The following is a 14,198-nucleotide window of genomic DNA, read 5'->3' on the forward strand; positions in this document are numbered from 1 at the left end:
GGTAAGAATTTTTCCCATGTAATTGTCTCAGAATATTCAGAATTGTCAGAATATGTATCAGTTTTATCTATGAAATCAATTTTCCACTTTTTCCACTTTTTTTTTTTTTTTTTTCAAAATAATTCTAGCCCTTTTTCTCTTGCAGAATGGGTAGGGCTAATTTTTCTTTAGGATTTTAAACGTTGCAACTTGGAAAGTTCAGAAGGATTTGAAGGCAAAATTTATAGAACCACAATTCTAGAAGGCTCCAGAAAAAATTGACAAAATGAAAATGTCTTCATTGTATTAACGCATAATGGAGGTATTTTACAGAAAGTTTGTGTTGAATATCTTACATTTTGGGGAATTTTTGGAAGGACAATGAAAACATAATGTTTGAATATTGAACTTCTGATACTAGAAGTCTTATCCTTAACATGTTTATCTTCCCTTTATTTTTCCAACTTTTCACTAGACACAAGTATGGAAAATATAAAAAATGTTTCTAATCAATTCGCATGGACAGGCATTTATAAAAAAGAATTTTTCTATTAATAAAGAAATTTAAAACTGACAATTTAAAAGATTCACCTTATATATCTCGATGAATCATACACAGGGCTGACGCAAGGCAATTTCCCACCTGATGCAATCTCTGTGGATCCTAAATTCTGCTCCCACTGCCTGTCCTAAATTCTAAAAGTTTTGCCATTTCTATATTTTGTTGCTTCGGTGTGTCACTAAATTCTAAAAATTCTTCCTGATAGGCCCTGAAATCAGCCCTTACATCATTTCATATTTATCAGCTTTTTTTATATTCTAAATGCATTTGGTTTTTTTAAATAACAGAAATCTTTATTAAATCCAAAAATTCTAAAGTGAAGAGGAAATGAATTGAAGAAAGAAACTGAATACATAAAGAGGAAGAAAATTATTCTTCTATGATATGTACAGTTATTATGCAAATTAACCAGTGTTTTATAATTTTAGCCTTTACAATAAGTTTCCCTTTCGGGTTCCTCACCATAATGCAAATCACAACAATCTCAAACACACAATGCAAATGACAATGATCTCTACAAAACAATGTTTTATAGCTTTTAATGTGGAATTACCCTAATACCATTTAAGAATCAGTGTTGTGATATTGATTTAAAACTGACAATTTAAAATTACATGCATTTTAAACTGAAATGTTGTGATTTTAATAATGCTTTTTGAACAATTCTTTTTAAAAAATAAATAAAACTTAATAGTGGTCATGTAAGTCTATAACAATTAAGCGTATTTAACTACCTGATTTAATTATTTGTAACTAACCGCTCACCTTTAAAACTTATCTCTGCATATTAAAACAAGTTATTGCCTTTTATTAATCCTTACTGTCACAAGATACAGCACAAAAATGTAAAAATTAATGTAAAACTTATTCTTTGCATCTAGTGAGACTTAAAATAATACAACACAACTTATCACCTGTGGTGCATTAGTGGCTTATTGGAACCTTAAAATATATTAACCACGTTACAGTCCTAGGAACTCTATATGAATCTATAACACTAACTGCTTCAGACAGATGGAGCACAACTAACTTTCAAAACCTGCCAACCTCAAAACTACATCAGGCTTTCAGGCTTGTTCTGATCAACAATTGTCTCTCTAGGCAGCAGCAGCACTGGCAACAGCCAATCTTCTGCTAAGAATCATGCTGATTATGATTTTATTTCTCATTTTAACCTATGCCATTTGACATAAAATTACTTGCTATTTACTAAACCTCTAGACTAAGTACGTGGCAAAAGGAGCCATAAAATAAAAGAATCAACATAAAGCTTACTGTTAGTAAAACGTAAATAAAATGTCCCTAATCTTCTTTGAAAATATGTCCAAATATTATACATGTAAAATATTTAATGCTACCTGATAGATTTTATAAAGGGGATTTTATTCTCAAATTTATTTTCTAGTTATGTTTATTAAATTATGTTTAATATGAATGCATCCTATTTACGAATCTATTTTATTCTTAGAGGGTTATTATAAAAACGGAGTACAGATATAAGTTGATTGAATTTTAATTGAATTCATTCAGCTCCCATTTGCTGATAGGTCCTTAATTTTTTTCACTAATGGTCCATAAAAGTACGTAACTTCCATGTGCAGAAATGTGTACGAACCCTGTATGAAAAATATTGTGCATAGACACTTCAGATTAATTTCATATTACATGGATAATAATAAAGTATTTTTACATACTAATTTAAAGGTGCTGAATGTGTCAACCTTTGGATGCACGGCATATGTCTACAAGGTAGGCATATTCGTCCCAAACTTTTGCAAGCATGTCTGCATCGATTACTTCCACGGCTGCTTTTATGCGTGTTTTCAGTTCGGCTGATGTAGCTGGAATGAGAAGCACATAAACGCGGTCATTTACAAAAACCCTGTAAGAAATCGCACACTGTGAAGACCGGCGATCTCGGAGACTAGTGATGTTTAGCTGAATTGGTCCGTTCCATCACAGCCGAACCATCAGTGGGGAATGCAGTTGTTTAAAAAAATGGCAAACGTTCGAGCTCTTGTGTGGTGTTGCTCCGTCTTACTGGAAAATGAAGTCATTTAAACTGTCAAGCGGTTTCTAACTGTAAAAAAGCCAGTTTTTAAGTATATCCAGCTATGTAATTCTTGTAACAGTCGTCTCTATGAAAAAAAGGGGCCATATACCTTTTGCTAGAAACTGCACAAAAAACATTAACTTTGGACCAGTCTTTCTCATACTGTACAATATTCTATATTCTAACATCGTGGCGGTTTACTGTGCCACTGACTCGTCACTAAGCACCAAGCGTGTTACAAAATTGTCATCTTCTAACAAGTTCTTAACAATGAATTCACAAAACTCCAAAACTTTTTTTTTTTCTTGTTACCTGTGTGAAGATCTTTGAATCTTGCAACCCAAAATAGGCCTGAAATATGTTGAAGGAATGTTAAGTTCCTTACCAACACGGAAAGTAGATTTGTTTAGCACGCCAGAGTCTACGTGTGAAACTCTGGGGCGTTCTCCACATTTTCATCTGATATGCGGGGATGGCCAGGTGATTTTCCTTTACACAAACAATCAGTGTGTTTTAATTGTTAATACTATCTTCTAATGCTTTTCGTAACAGGAGGTTCAACACCAGGGTATTCGCGACTTAGATCACTCTGAACAATTGTTACGGACTCATACTTCGCGAAGCGTAGAACACAAAATACGTCGCCACTTTCACAAACGCTGAAGTGATGGGCAAAGAAGAGCGTTAACGCTACCTCTTGTCAAATGCGTGAAACTTGAGATTTTTCCTTTTCTACCGACGTATTATACTAGCAAAACGGGTTAAAATCTTAATAATTATGAATTTTTGAAATCGGGTCATTCTTTTTTAAAACACATTGTACTTCTCAGAGCCAGGCGAAGAATTGGCATAACAGCCAGCGTTGCTGCCAAAGCTTTCTCTTTAAGTAAACTTTATCTTGTGCACACCTATGCAGTATCTAATTTACATCCTGGTGACAGCTAATGAAAAATGGTAGCATACTTTAAATAATAAGGAAGTGGATTACTTAACCTAAATTTCACAAATTATCATTTTTAAAAAATTCTAATTTTTGAGAGCTTCACTTTATCATTTATTTGTATTTAGATATCTACTGAATTTGTACTAGATATCTACAAAAGCTGTCTACTGAAAATGCATTATATTCCTAGTCATAAAAATTTCAAGTCTTTTAGATTAAGCAGGCTTTCCGAAAATATATTTACATAAACAAAAGACTTTTGAGACTTTGTAGAGACATTAAACATTTTTTTTGAAGCAGGAGTCATGAGAAATTAGCAACGCCTTCACCTGGAATCGAACCACGGACCTCTGGAATACGCGCCCAGCGTGCACACCACTACAATACGAAGGCATGCTAAGAAGGCGGGAGAAATACCTTATAAATTTTCTGACGAAAGTCACTTTTTTATTTTTAATATTTTCGTAAATGAACCTTTCCTCCACAACCTGTAACACCGGAAGTTTCTTGAAAACCATTTTCCAGTTCCCTTTCAGATCTGTTATTTTTTTCATGCAATTTCTGCAATATCTTTTGCTGATTTTTTAGAAATTCTTTACTTTTTGTCTTCCAGCTTAGCTGTGTTATATACTATGTAATTATTAAAGACCTGATGTTAAAGCCCTAAACCCTAACAAAAAAGACAGACAAAACAGCCCTAAAATTTGTTAAAGAAAGCTCTTAAAATGCTGTTATAAACCTGAATAATTAATTAAAATCCATCACAAAAACTTTAAGCATAATAAGTAGGCAAATAGCATAATTATTTCACATTTGTATACTTTAATTATTCATTTTAAAAAAGTTCTATTGAAGATGCACCATTTAGTTAAATTATTCTACGTAGATCAGAAATTAATATAAAATTAACAGTTATATAATTACGAAATATTAAAGATGCAATAATCGCAAGCGTTAACGCTTGCGATTATTGCATCTTTAATAGTTTTAAGTTTTAAGTTTTAAGTTTAATAGTTTTAAGTTTTAAGCATTTTAATAATTCCACATTGTTTGAATTAAATATGACGAGCAGATTTTTCTCATCTTCTGGAGCAAGTAATTATAATTATTATTTATTATTCTGGGTTATTCTTGTGTTTTTTACCAGTAAACTTGCATGTAATGCTTATTAATTGTGAAATATTTTACCTAAATTACCTTTCATGTTATCTAATTGCATGTATACCAGTGCTTAAATAAAGGATGAGTTAAATTTAGATATCTTTTTGGGAGGGGAAAGTTTTCTTTGGCCTTTTTAGCGATGCATATTTATTATTATGCCTTACACAAAGCTTAAGCTTTATTAAATTAAGTTTTTCAAAGTGTTATATGTGTTGATATGACAGCAGGTATAACCAAAATGAACTGCTGTAGTATGATTAAACTATTTATGTTTTTAATGTAATTGATATCATTCATTTTATCTGCATTTTGCAGCACGTGCCAGCTAAAAGAAAACGAAATACTGGATTTCGTATGCGAGCAGAATATCTGTTTGGTGAGATCAGAACTCCTCAGTACTATCAATGACGGACGCTATGGGTAACTATTATTTTGTTTTTCATTCAAAATAATAAATTTCCTTAACTCTGGATTGAAAAGAAGGCATACAATCATTAGCCATTAGCATTCACAAAATTTCATGACGATGTTATAGAAGTACTTTATTAGCATATATTATATACATAATTTGTACTGGGAAATAGGATTCACACTGTGTGGGTTACCTAAAATTTAATTGCTGACATATTTTAGTGCTGAAATATGTCAATGACAGTAGTACAATAATACAATGTAAACTTTTAAACCATTTGTATATGATTGCAGGGAGTATTTGAAATATTATACTTAAAGTTCCGATTATTCAGTCTTACTGGCCGTGGCAGGGTCGGATGAAGGTTTAAAACCCCTTCTCGCCGACTGTCACGTCAACGTGCCAGCAACGAACACACTCACTTCCCGGCCGACACGCAGGCGTGCCAGAGCATTTTCCCGTTGAGCCCCGTCTGTCACGTATTTGTGCCAGTGTCCTGGAACGTTTTAAAAACTATAATTTCTGCCACAAGATGGCACTGTATATCCATATGGTTTCAGATACATGTACATTAGACCTTCTACTCGAAATGAGAGAAGCATGACTCACATACACGTGTTTTTGATTATACGAACAAAAGGGGAAATAAATGTTTCCGAATGGCGTGATTTATGACGTCTCTTTAAATTCGCACGTGGTAGTTGTTTATTGTAAATAGAGAAGTTTTATTTTTCGCTAAAGCGTTGGGTATTTCGGTTTGCAGTTCATTTTTAGAAAATAATTAGATCTTGTTAGGCATGAATTCTTTCTCTTTTTACCGTTGCAATGTCGAAGCGTCGAAAATGTTTAACAGAGCATGAAATAGCAGAAATGATGCAAAATATTTCAGATATTGATTCTGAAACAGATTCTGATAGTAGTGATAGTGATACTATGATATATTCTGATCATAAAGAATCTGGCGAATCTAATGATGATGAGGACATTTCGGAAATCCTTAATTAATTAATGTCCTCATCATCAATGTCGTTATTACGAGTGCAAGGAATGTAACGTAAGATTGTGTGTTTTCAAATTTTTCATACGAAAAGAGATAATTTTAAGTAATATATTTAGTTTTCAGATGTATAATGTTAAAAGTCATAAAATGGTAAGTAATGAAAATAAAATGTGTAAAATATGCATTTAAACAAGAAATAAGGTAATTAAAGTATATATAAAAATATCTATAAAGCATAAGCCGTTTAAATACTCTATAGAGCATTATTAAACAATAAATCGGAAATTTCATGGATTTAGGCATAATAGCAAAAAAAGCCCCCGGTAATGGACAGACGTTCGCGTAATAAGACACTGCCGGCCTCCGCGACAAGCGTGCGTTTGCGCTACCCGGCGCGAAGGTGTTAATTGATACGACGTTTAAAAGTGACAAAATACATTCTTTATTTCAAAACCTACAAACTAGTAATTTGAATAAACTACAAATTTATTATATATATATATATATACACCACAAATAACAGTCAAACTTAATTGAAAAAGGTGACGTTTTCTCGTAGTTCCATTTTGTGTTTACACGTATTTAGAACAAATTCAATAAAAAAAAAAAAAAAAAAAAAAAAAAAAAAAAAAAAAAAAAATTAAACAGCATGTGTTTTGGAATAAAAATTTCTTGCAACAGCTTATTGTTTAAAATTAGAAGCATCATTTGCTTCTTCTAAATTTATTCTTCTTTCAAAATGTCGCATGTAAACAAGCTATGGCTTGAAGGATATGTTTCTTTGCTTTCCAAAGAGAAGTATTCCTATTCCATAATTAAAAAATATTGTGAAATGCATGGTGTAAAATTTTGTAAGTGCAAAATAAGTAACACTATTAATCGGAAAGGGAAAACCGTCAGTCATTATTACTTACTTCCTCGTACGAAGTAAAGGAAGTATTGTAATCACGAAATATTCCAGGTACCATTTCAGCGAAAACATTCGAATGCAATTTAACAATGTTTTTGCGTGACATTTGTATATGTGGACAAAATAAAGAACTTTTCCCCTCCCCCCCAAAAAAAAAATTATAAAACTGATTTAAAATGGATTTACAAGAGATTTTTTTCTTGGCGTCTGTATGTACGTACGTGTGTATATATGTATGTATCTCGCATAACTCAAAAACGAGTAGCCTCAGAACGTTGAAATTTTGTATATAGGACAGCTATAGAATGTAGTTGTGCACCTCCCTTTTTGATGGCAATCGGCCGCATCAAAAATGAAATAAATATATATATTATACATATACCAACTCTGTTACTCGGCTCCGTTAGCTCAGTTTTTTACTTTCTTGTACGAATTCAAAAGGAAGTATTGTAATACGAAAAATTTCGGTTATTGTAATTCAAAGAAAATATCCATTTTTACCGCCATCGAATGCAATTTAACGATGTTTTTGCGTGGCATCTGTACGTAAGGACAGAATAAAGTACTCTTTTTCCCCCAAAAAATTATAAAACTGATTTAAAGTGAATTCTGAAGAGAATATTCGTGGCGTCTGTACGTACTTATCTCGCATAACTGAAAAACGCGTGGCCTCAGAACGTTGATAATTTCTAAGTATCCACCAAAAGTATATATATATATATATATCCAGTCTGTTATTCGGCTCAGTGATCTCAATTTCTTTATTTTTATATGTCTGTAAATTGTGCATTTTTTGCTTTAACAATGATTGAATTATGTTGTTCTGGTTAAGATTTTTATGTCTTTAGTTAACCTGCATGCCATAATTGTGGAATTATCAACAATTTAATAGTTTTCTAAGTGCGGCTAAACCTAATTTTTGGTTACCATGGCAGCCATGTTTGTTTATATTTGAAACTTAGTAGAATAGTGATTTATTGCCAATCTAGAGAAACTAGGCTTCACAACAACAAAGTAACGTCATCTTTTATTATTGCGAATTAAATTATGCTTAATTGATTCTGGAATTATCATTTAAATTATTATCTTTTTTTGCGTAGAAACTGTAATTTTAATTGTAATTTTTTTTAACTGTATTTGGTGTTTTATGTTTTTCTATATCTTTCAAATTTTAATCAAAATATTTTGAATTTGCGCATTAGGTAAGCGGCACTGGATCATCTGCGAAAAACTGTTTCTTTTTTATTTGTTTAATTTCTTTTATACATTGTTTTAGATTTATTATAGTATTTGAATAGAATTTGTGGTGATTCTTCAGATGATATAATTTTTGTGCGCTCTGAGTTATAAAATGAATGAGATGTATTGCTGTTAAGTGAACCTATCGCCAAAGTGTCGCTAGGGTAAATAAATATAGTGAACTTGAAAGCTTGCATTTATTCTATTGTGGTTTATGCACTATCGACGAAGTAGATTTAATTCAAAATTCGTTAACTTCAATATGTTTAAATGAAATGCAGGGAAATTGCGTATAATATAATATTACGTACAAGGAAGACATGTGGTGTACACATCAGATTTTTTTTATTCTTATATGTTGGTAAACTGTGCATTTTTTGCTTTTAAAAATGATTGAATTATGTTGTTCTTATCTCCTGATTAAGGTTTTAATGCCTTTAGTTAACCTACATGCAATATTTTTAGAATTATCAACAATTTTAAAGTTGTTTAAGTGCGGCTAAGCCTTTTTTTTAACCGTAGCAGCTATATTAGTTTACATTTGAAACTTAGCAGAATAGTGGATTTGTTGGCAATCTAAAGAAACTAAGCTTCGCAACAACTGTTTCTTTTTTATTTGTCTAATTTCTTTCATACATCATTTTAGATTTATCATCATAGTATTTGAAAAGAACATGTGGCAACGATTAGATAATTCTTCAGGTGATATAATTTTTTCGCATTCTGAGTTATAAAATGAATGGTGTAACTTTGTCAAGTGAACCTAGCGCCAGAGTGTCGCTATGTTAAATAAATATAGTGAATATTAAAGAGTGCATTTATTCTGTTGTGGTTTATGCACTATCGACGAAGTAAATTTAATTCATTTCAATAAATTTAATGCAGGAAAAAATGCGATGCGTATAATTTAATATTCCGTGCAAGGAAGCCATGTGGTGTATACATCAGATCTTTTCTACATGAGAAGAAGACTCCAAACGAATACCCGTAAAAGATATGCGCTATTTCTAATGTTCTAAATTTTAATCATTGGTAACAAGAGAAAATCGGGCGGAGCAGGAATCAATTTTAAAGTCTTTAAGAGCATCTGTAGCAGCAATAAATAAAATAATAAACTGAGATTTACCACTTGACACAGCAAAAAAGTATAATATTCACCAGCGTTACAAAGGCTTGTAGCTCAACGTAGAACAGTTTGCAGAACCCTGTATGAAAACAATTTAGCAGGAGATAAATGGAAATACATTGTGACATTCGATAAAGCATGGATTTACCTAAATGACTGCAAAAAAGAGCTCTCTCTAAGCGCAAACCCACTGCGATTAACGGACTCTAGAAAATACTGGAAGAAACATTGTCGCTGGAAATTTTCGAAAACCCTTCTATCGTGGAACTCACGATGCAGGCTTATAAGTCCAGAAGAAGGCTGTCTGACAGAGCATTTAAAACATACTCTTTACATTTTAAATATTAATTGAACGGCCCCTAAATCGTTCTAATAATATGTAAATACCCCTCTGTAGACCTCGCAGCCTCTGCAGCCCAACTGCATCAACTTTCGCTAATGAAGTTTCCTTAAGCTGCTCTATGTATTTTAATGTTATCTCATGGACTTTATGACCTTCGGTGTGAAAAATTCTGTTCTTCATTTTTGTCGTCACTACTTCATCTTCATTACTTTTCTGTATCTTTCTCGTTCTGCGCAGTATTAGCCTTTTCGAGTAAAATCATCCAAGCACTTTTTAGGTTAAAATATCTGACTGAAAGAGTATTTTTTAGATACATTCTAGAAAGCTGTTGGATTTTTAGATTTTCCTGACATAGCAAATTTAATTTTAAAATTTGTTGCGACATTACTACGGGCAAGGATCTTTACTTTGATTGCAGCCAGGTGCTGCAGCTGCTTAAGGCTTAGTAGCGAGCGTTTTAGCTTAGTAGCGAGCCTTTTGTAATTTAGTACCATCTGATGGCAGTTAAATATTTGGTCACCACTCAAACGTTCCCTGACCAATAACTTCTGAAAATTATCACTGAAGCTTTTCACCGACTCATCATTTGCTGAAAAGTTTTCTGCACATACAGTTAGCTACCGTATACCATGCCTTTTCTTCCATCTATCCAGCGACCCAACACTAGCTGTAACTTTAGGGTCACCTTCATTCCATTCCTTCGAAATGTGGAGACTTTTTCCTGTAAGACTAATTCACTCACATTTTTTTTTTCATTGCTTTTCTTTGTTCTACAGCAGCGGCGGCAAAAGAGTGGCTGGCGAACCGCTTGCGACTCTCGGACGGTGTGGTGCAGCTCTTATGCAATAAAATTATTATGTCTGACATATGCTAAACTAAACTACTCAATGTGTAAAAGAAAGTAATTAGTTTTAATTTCTTTCTACAAAGTTATTAGTAAACTTAACTCATAAATTTCCAGAGGTATTGATTACATTTCATTTCTTGTTAGTTAAGAAACTTAATAATGCTGTTTAAAAACATAAAGAAAATATAAATATTGTGGTGATTCGATGGAAGGATTTTGAAAACAAAATCTTCAATTTATCTTTACCTGTTGGATCTCGAAGTTTCGTGAGTCGAAGTTTCGAAGTATTTAGACACTGAAAATGAGTACTTTTTACTTCATCGACTGCTTTTACTGCTTTTTACTTCATCGACTATTAGAAAGAAACAAAGACACTACAAAACTTCATATTGTCTTCGACAAATCATCACGTCTGAAGACAAACTGTAGTTGAACGATTGTTTAGAATGAGACCTTTCTTTCCATATGGAATCTGTTTCACTAACTTTTAAAATGATGTAAATATATACGTGGGGCTTTTGGAAAATCTCATTGCGGCTCTCGAACTTCCCTGAATTCATATATGTGTCTCTTACTGACATGGAGTTTGGCCATCCTTGCTCTGTAGCCAATACCAATAATGAATTATTCGCACTACGTTACCAGCTCTGCTGAAATAGTGCTGTGAAAACGGCAATTGAGATGGTAATCTACTTGAAGGGTGTTGTGTCCGTGGGACGGTGACTTGTGTCCAGGAACCTTGCTCTATATAGCAGCGGTTCTCAACATTTCGACTAACGCGTACCATCTGAATAAAAACTGAAAAACTCAAGTACCACCGCTACATTTTACAATGATTATTTTTCAGTTTCTCAATAGAAATATTAAAAATAAATATATTTTGCCATTTGCACAACCTATTCGCTATCTTATTTCACTCAGTTTCAACCGCAAATTAAGATCCACTTTTAATTTTGTTCTGTATTTAATTTTTAAATATAACATGGAAGAAAATCCTTGTTCACACAAATAGGTTGTGCAAAAAGGCGATAACAATTTAATAGCTTTATTTGAAATGCTTTAAAATTATTTTTGGTTCATACAAAAGTTAACAAGTGTAATTTTCGGTTCATACAAAAGTTAGCAAGTGTATTATTTTTGAAACTTTCAGTTCGAGTTCGATCACAGGAAATTTCTATCAATTTTGCTTTTTCTTCACGAGATTTTTAAATTTAAATAGTCACAAATACTTTTTTTTTTTTTTTTTTTTTGCATACCACCTATTTTTTTCTTGCGTACCACCGGTTGAGAACCGCTGCTCTATAGCGTTAGCTGCCACTCACTCGAAACACCACTTTCCTACCTCCCATTCGGTTCCTTTTCAAATCCTCTGCGATTGTTTTTCCTACGTATAATCCTGTGCCCCGTTTAATAACGTTTCACCATAATCCAATCTCTTCAAAGCTTTTCGGTTTTTCTTCCATAGAAAAGGACACTTTTTCCCCTTTGAAGCCATTGCAACGCACCACACAAAAGGATACGTAAGTACAAGATAAAAATACTGTACCGTAAATCGAACATCGTCACAGGAACAGAGAACAAACAAAATGTCACTTCATCTGAAAAATATAACTTCGTACTAAGGTCAACAAACTCAGAGGTAGAAACTGTTGACTGCAGTATTACTATCTCGCGCTAATCACCGCAAACGCTGCTTACCCGTGCACGCTCATTAATTTGTTATTTCTTACGTCCCCCCCCCCCGCCAACTATGTCGGATTAGCGAAGGTCGGATAATGCTATATATGTTTTATAAGCTGGTCAGAAAAATATTATACTCGCCTCGTTATATTGTGAAATTTTGTTTAATAAACAATTTAACAACTCGACAATAAACAGTTATTATACACACAAATCAGTTTCTATGCAAGTCTCAAGATTTATAAAATTGATTTGAAATACATTATATAAAGAGAATTAAATGACTTGAAGCACCATCCATCATATAACAATATCAACTAAATTTTTTTTTAATCTTCTCTCCTCCCATGGCTTGCTTGTTTATGTCACGCGCTGGAGATAAGTGTTTTTTCTGTACAATGTTATCATTGCTCGCTTTGAAATCTTTGAGTTTGTTAATCAAAAATTCGTAAGTTTTACAAAATATGAAATCGATCATAAAACAAATTCCAAATTTCCAGTTTGGGCTTCCAGATGCCTATATTCGCAGTAGGATTTCGTCATTCAAAATTGGAGTGCTCTAGGTACCCTTGTTGTATCACAGTGCGAGATACATACATTTATACATATTCTTCATTATTTAATTTCATCAAATATAATACAGGGCGATAATATTTGGTGGCAAACGTTTGAAAAGTGAAGCGGACATTCAGATTGATTCGACGCAAAATCGCAAAACGAAAACAATAGTCCCTCAGGGACAAGGACACTTTGGTCTAAAAAACGCCCGTTTGGGCGTAATATAAATGAATTTAGAATAAGGTTCAAATTTTGGACAGTTTGTGTAAAATTATTCAGAATAAAATATATAGTGAGGTAAAAACAAAGAGATAATTTATACAAAGGATGCAGATATATCATTATACAATAGGTTAATGGTTTCTATTAAAGTTCACATTTTTAAACTAAATTGAAAATAATAATAATGAGAATAGATAAAATAATCAAATTGTAACTGTCCTCGAAAATTGCGTAACTGTATTTTATAGAATGCTCTTTCACAGTCAATTACTTTATTTTAGAAGTTGTTATATTGTTGAAGTAAGTTTTTGGTGTATTTAATCTTGAGATACTTATAGAGCATCTTGTTACACATGAGACAGCGAATATTTGTAACAATAAAGGAGAATTTTGTAGGTAGAAAATTTGATTTCGTAGAAACTGTAATTTAATTAGTTTCCTATTACTTACGGTGCTACATACATATGAAGCATATGTCAAGTCATACTAGTTGGATCATTGCTTTATAAAATTACAATTATTTTCCGTTTAATGAGAATTTCACATTTTTACCAATCTATATGGTTTGAGATGATTGAGGATGCTGTAAACAATGCTGGTGATTTTTTTCCTGTGGATAGTTACGATTTCATCCATGGAGGTTAACTTCCGTGATCTCCTCGCTAAGTGGTTCCGATGCCATATTGAAAAGTGTAAACAAGAAGTTTTTTCGGGTTACGACACGTGATAAGAAATCAGTCAGCTATTGGCTGCTCATTCACGTCGCGGGCGAGAAAGCTGAACACAGCGTCGCGGGCGAGAAAGCGAAAAAAATGGGGCAACCATGGCGGCAACTGCATGGACGAGCACTCGTGTGAAGCGGAGATTGGAAATACATGAGTATTTGAGTATTACAACTAAATTATTTGATCATTACAGAATTTCGGAAGAAGCATATAAAATTATGTTTATGTGTTTTTAATCATACCCCACTGAATAATTATAGCAGAAAACATTTTGTTAACATTATACTCTCGAAACTTCGCTATGCAATAAATTTTATTGAGAATATTTCATCGAAAAAGACATAATGAAGTGTTAGTTCTGTGAATTCACATTCATTCCATAAAGGGCAGAGAGGTTCAGTTGACTAATGCCACTAGTGAATGGTTAATTTGATTAAA

At 32.7% G+C, this 14,198-nt stretch overlaps 1 protein-coding gene across 1 annotated transcript in view; it reads left to right on the forward strand.

Annotated features, from left to right (window-relative positions):
* LOC118195175 (tubulointerstitial nephritis antigen-like) overlaps positions 1–14,198 on the forward strand; it is a 168,002-nt gene that overhangs the window by 113,881 nt on the left and 39,923 nt on the right. Inside the window, exon 3 of the mRNA XM_035366431.2 lies at positions 5,014–5,118. Coding sequence (XP_035222322.1) covers positions 5,014–5,118 — 105 coding nt within the window. The remainder of the gene's footprint in view (positions 1–5,013; positions 5,119–14,198) is intronic.

Source organism: Stegodyphus dumicola, chromosome 10 (genome assembly GCF_044657685.1).
Source record: "Stegodyphus dumicola isolate Sdum_Otavi_A_Nest chromosome 10, ASM4465768v1".
Lineage (NCBI taxonomy): Eukaryota > Metazoa > Arthropoda > Arachnida > Araneae > Eresidae > Stegodyphus > Stegodyphus dumicola.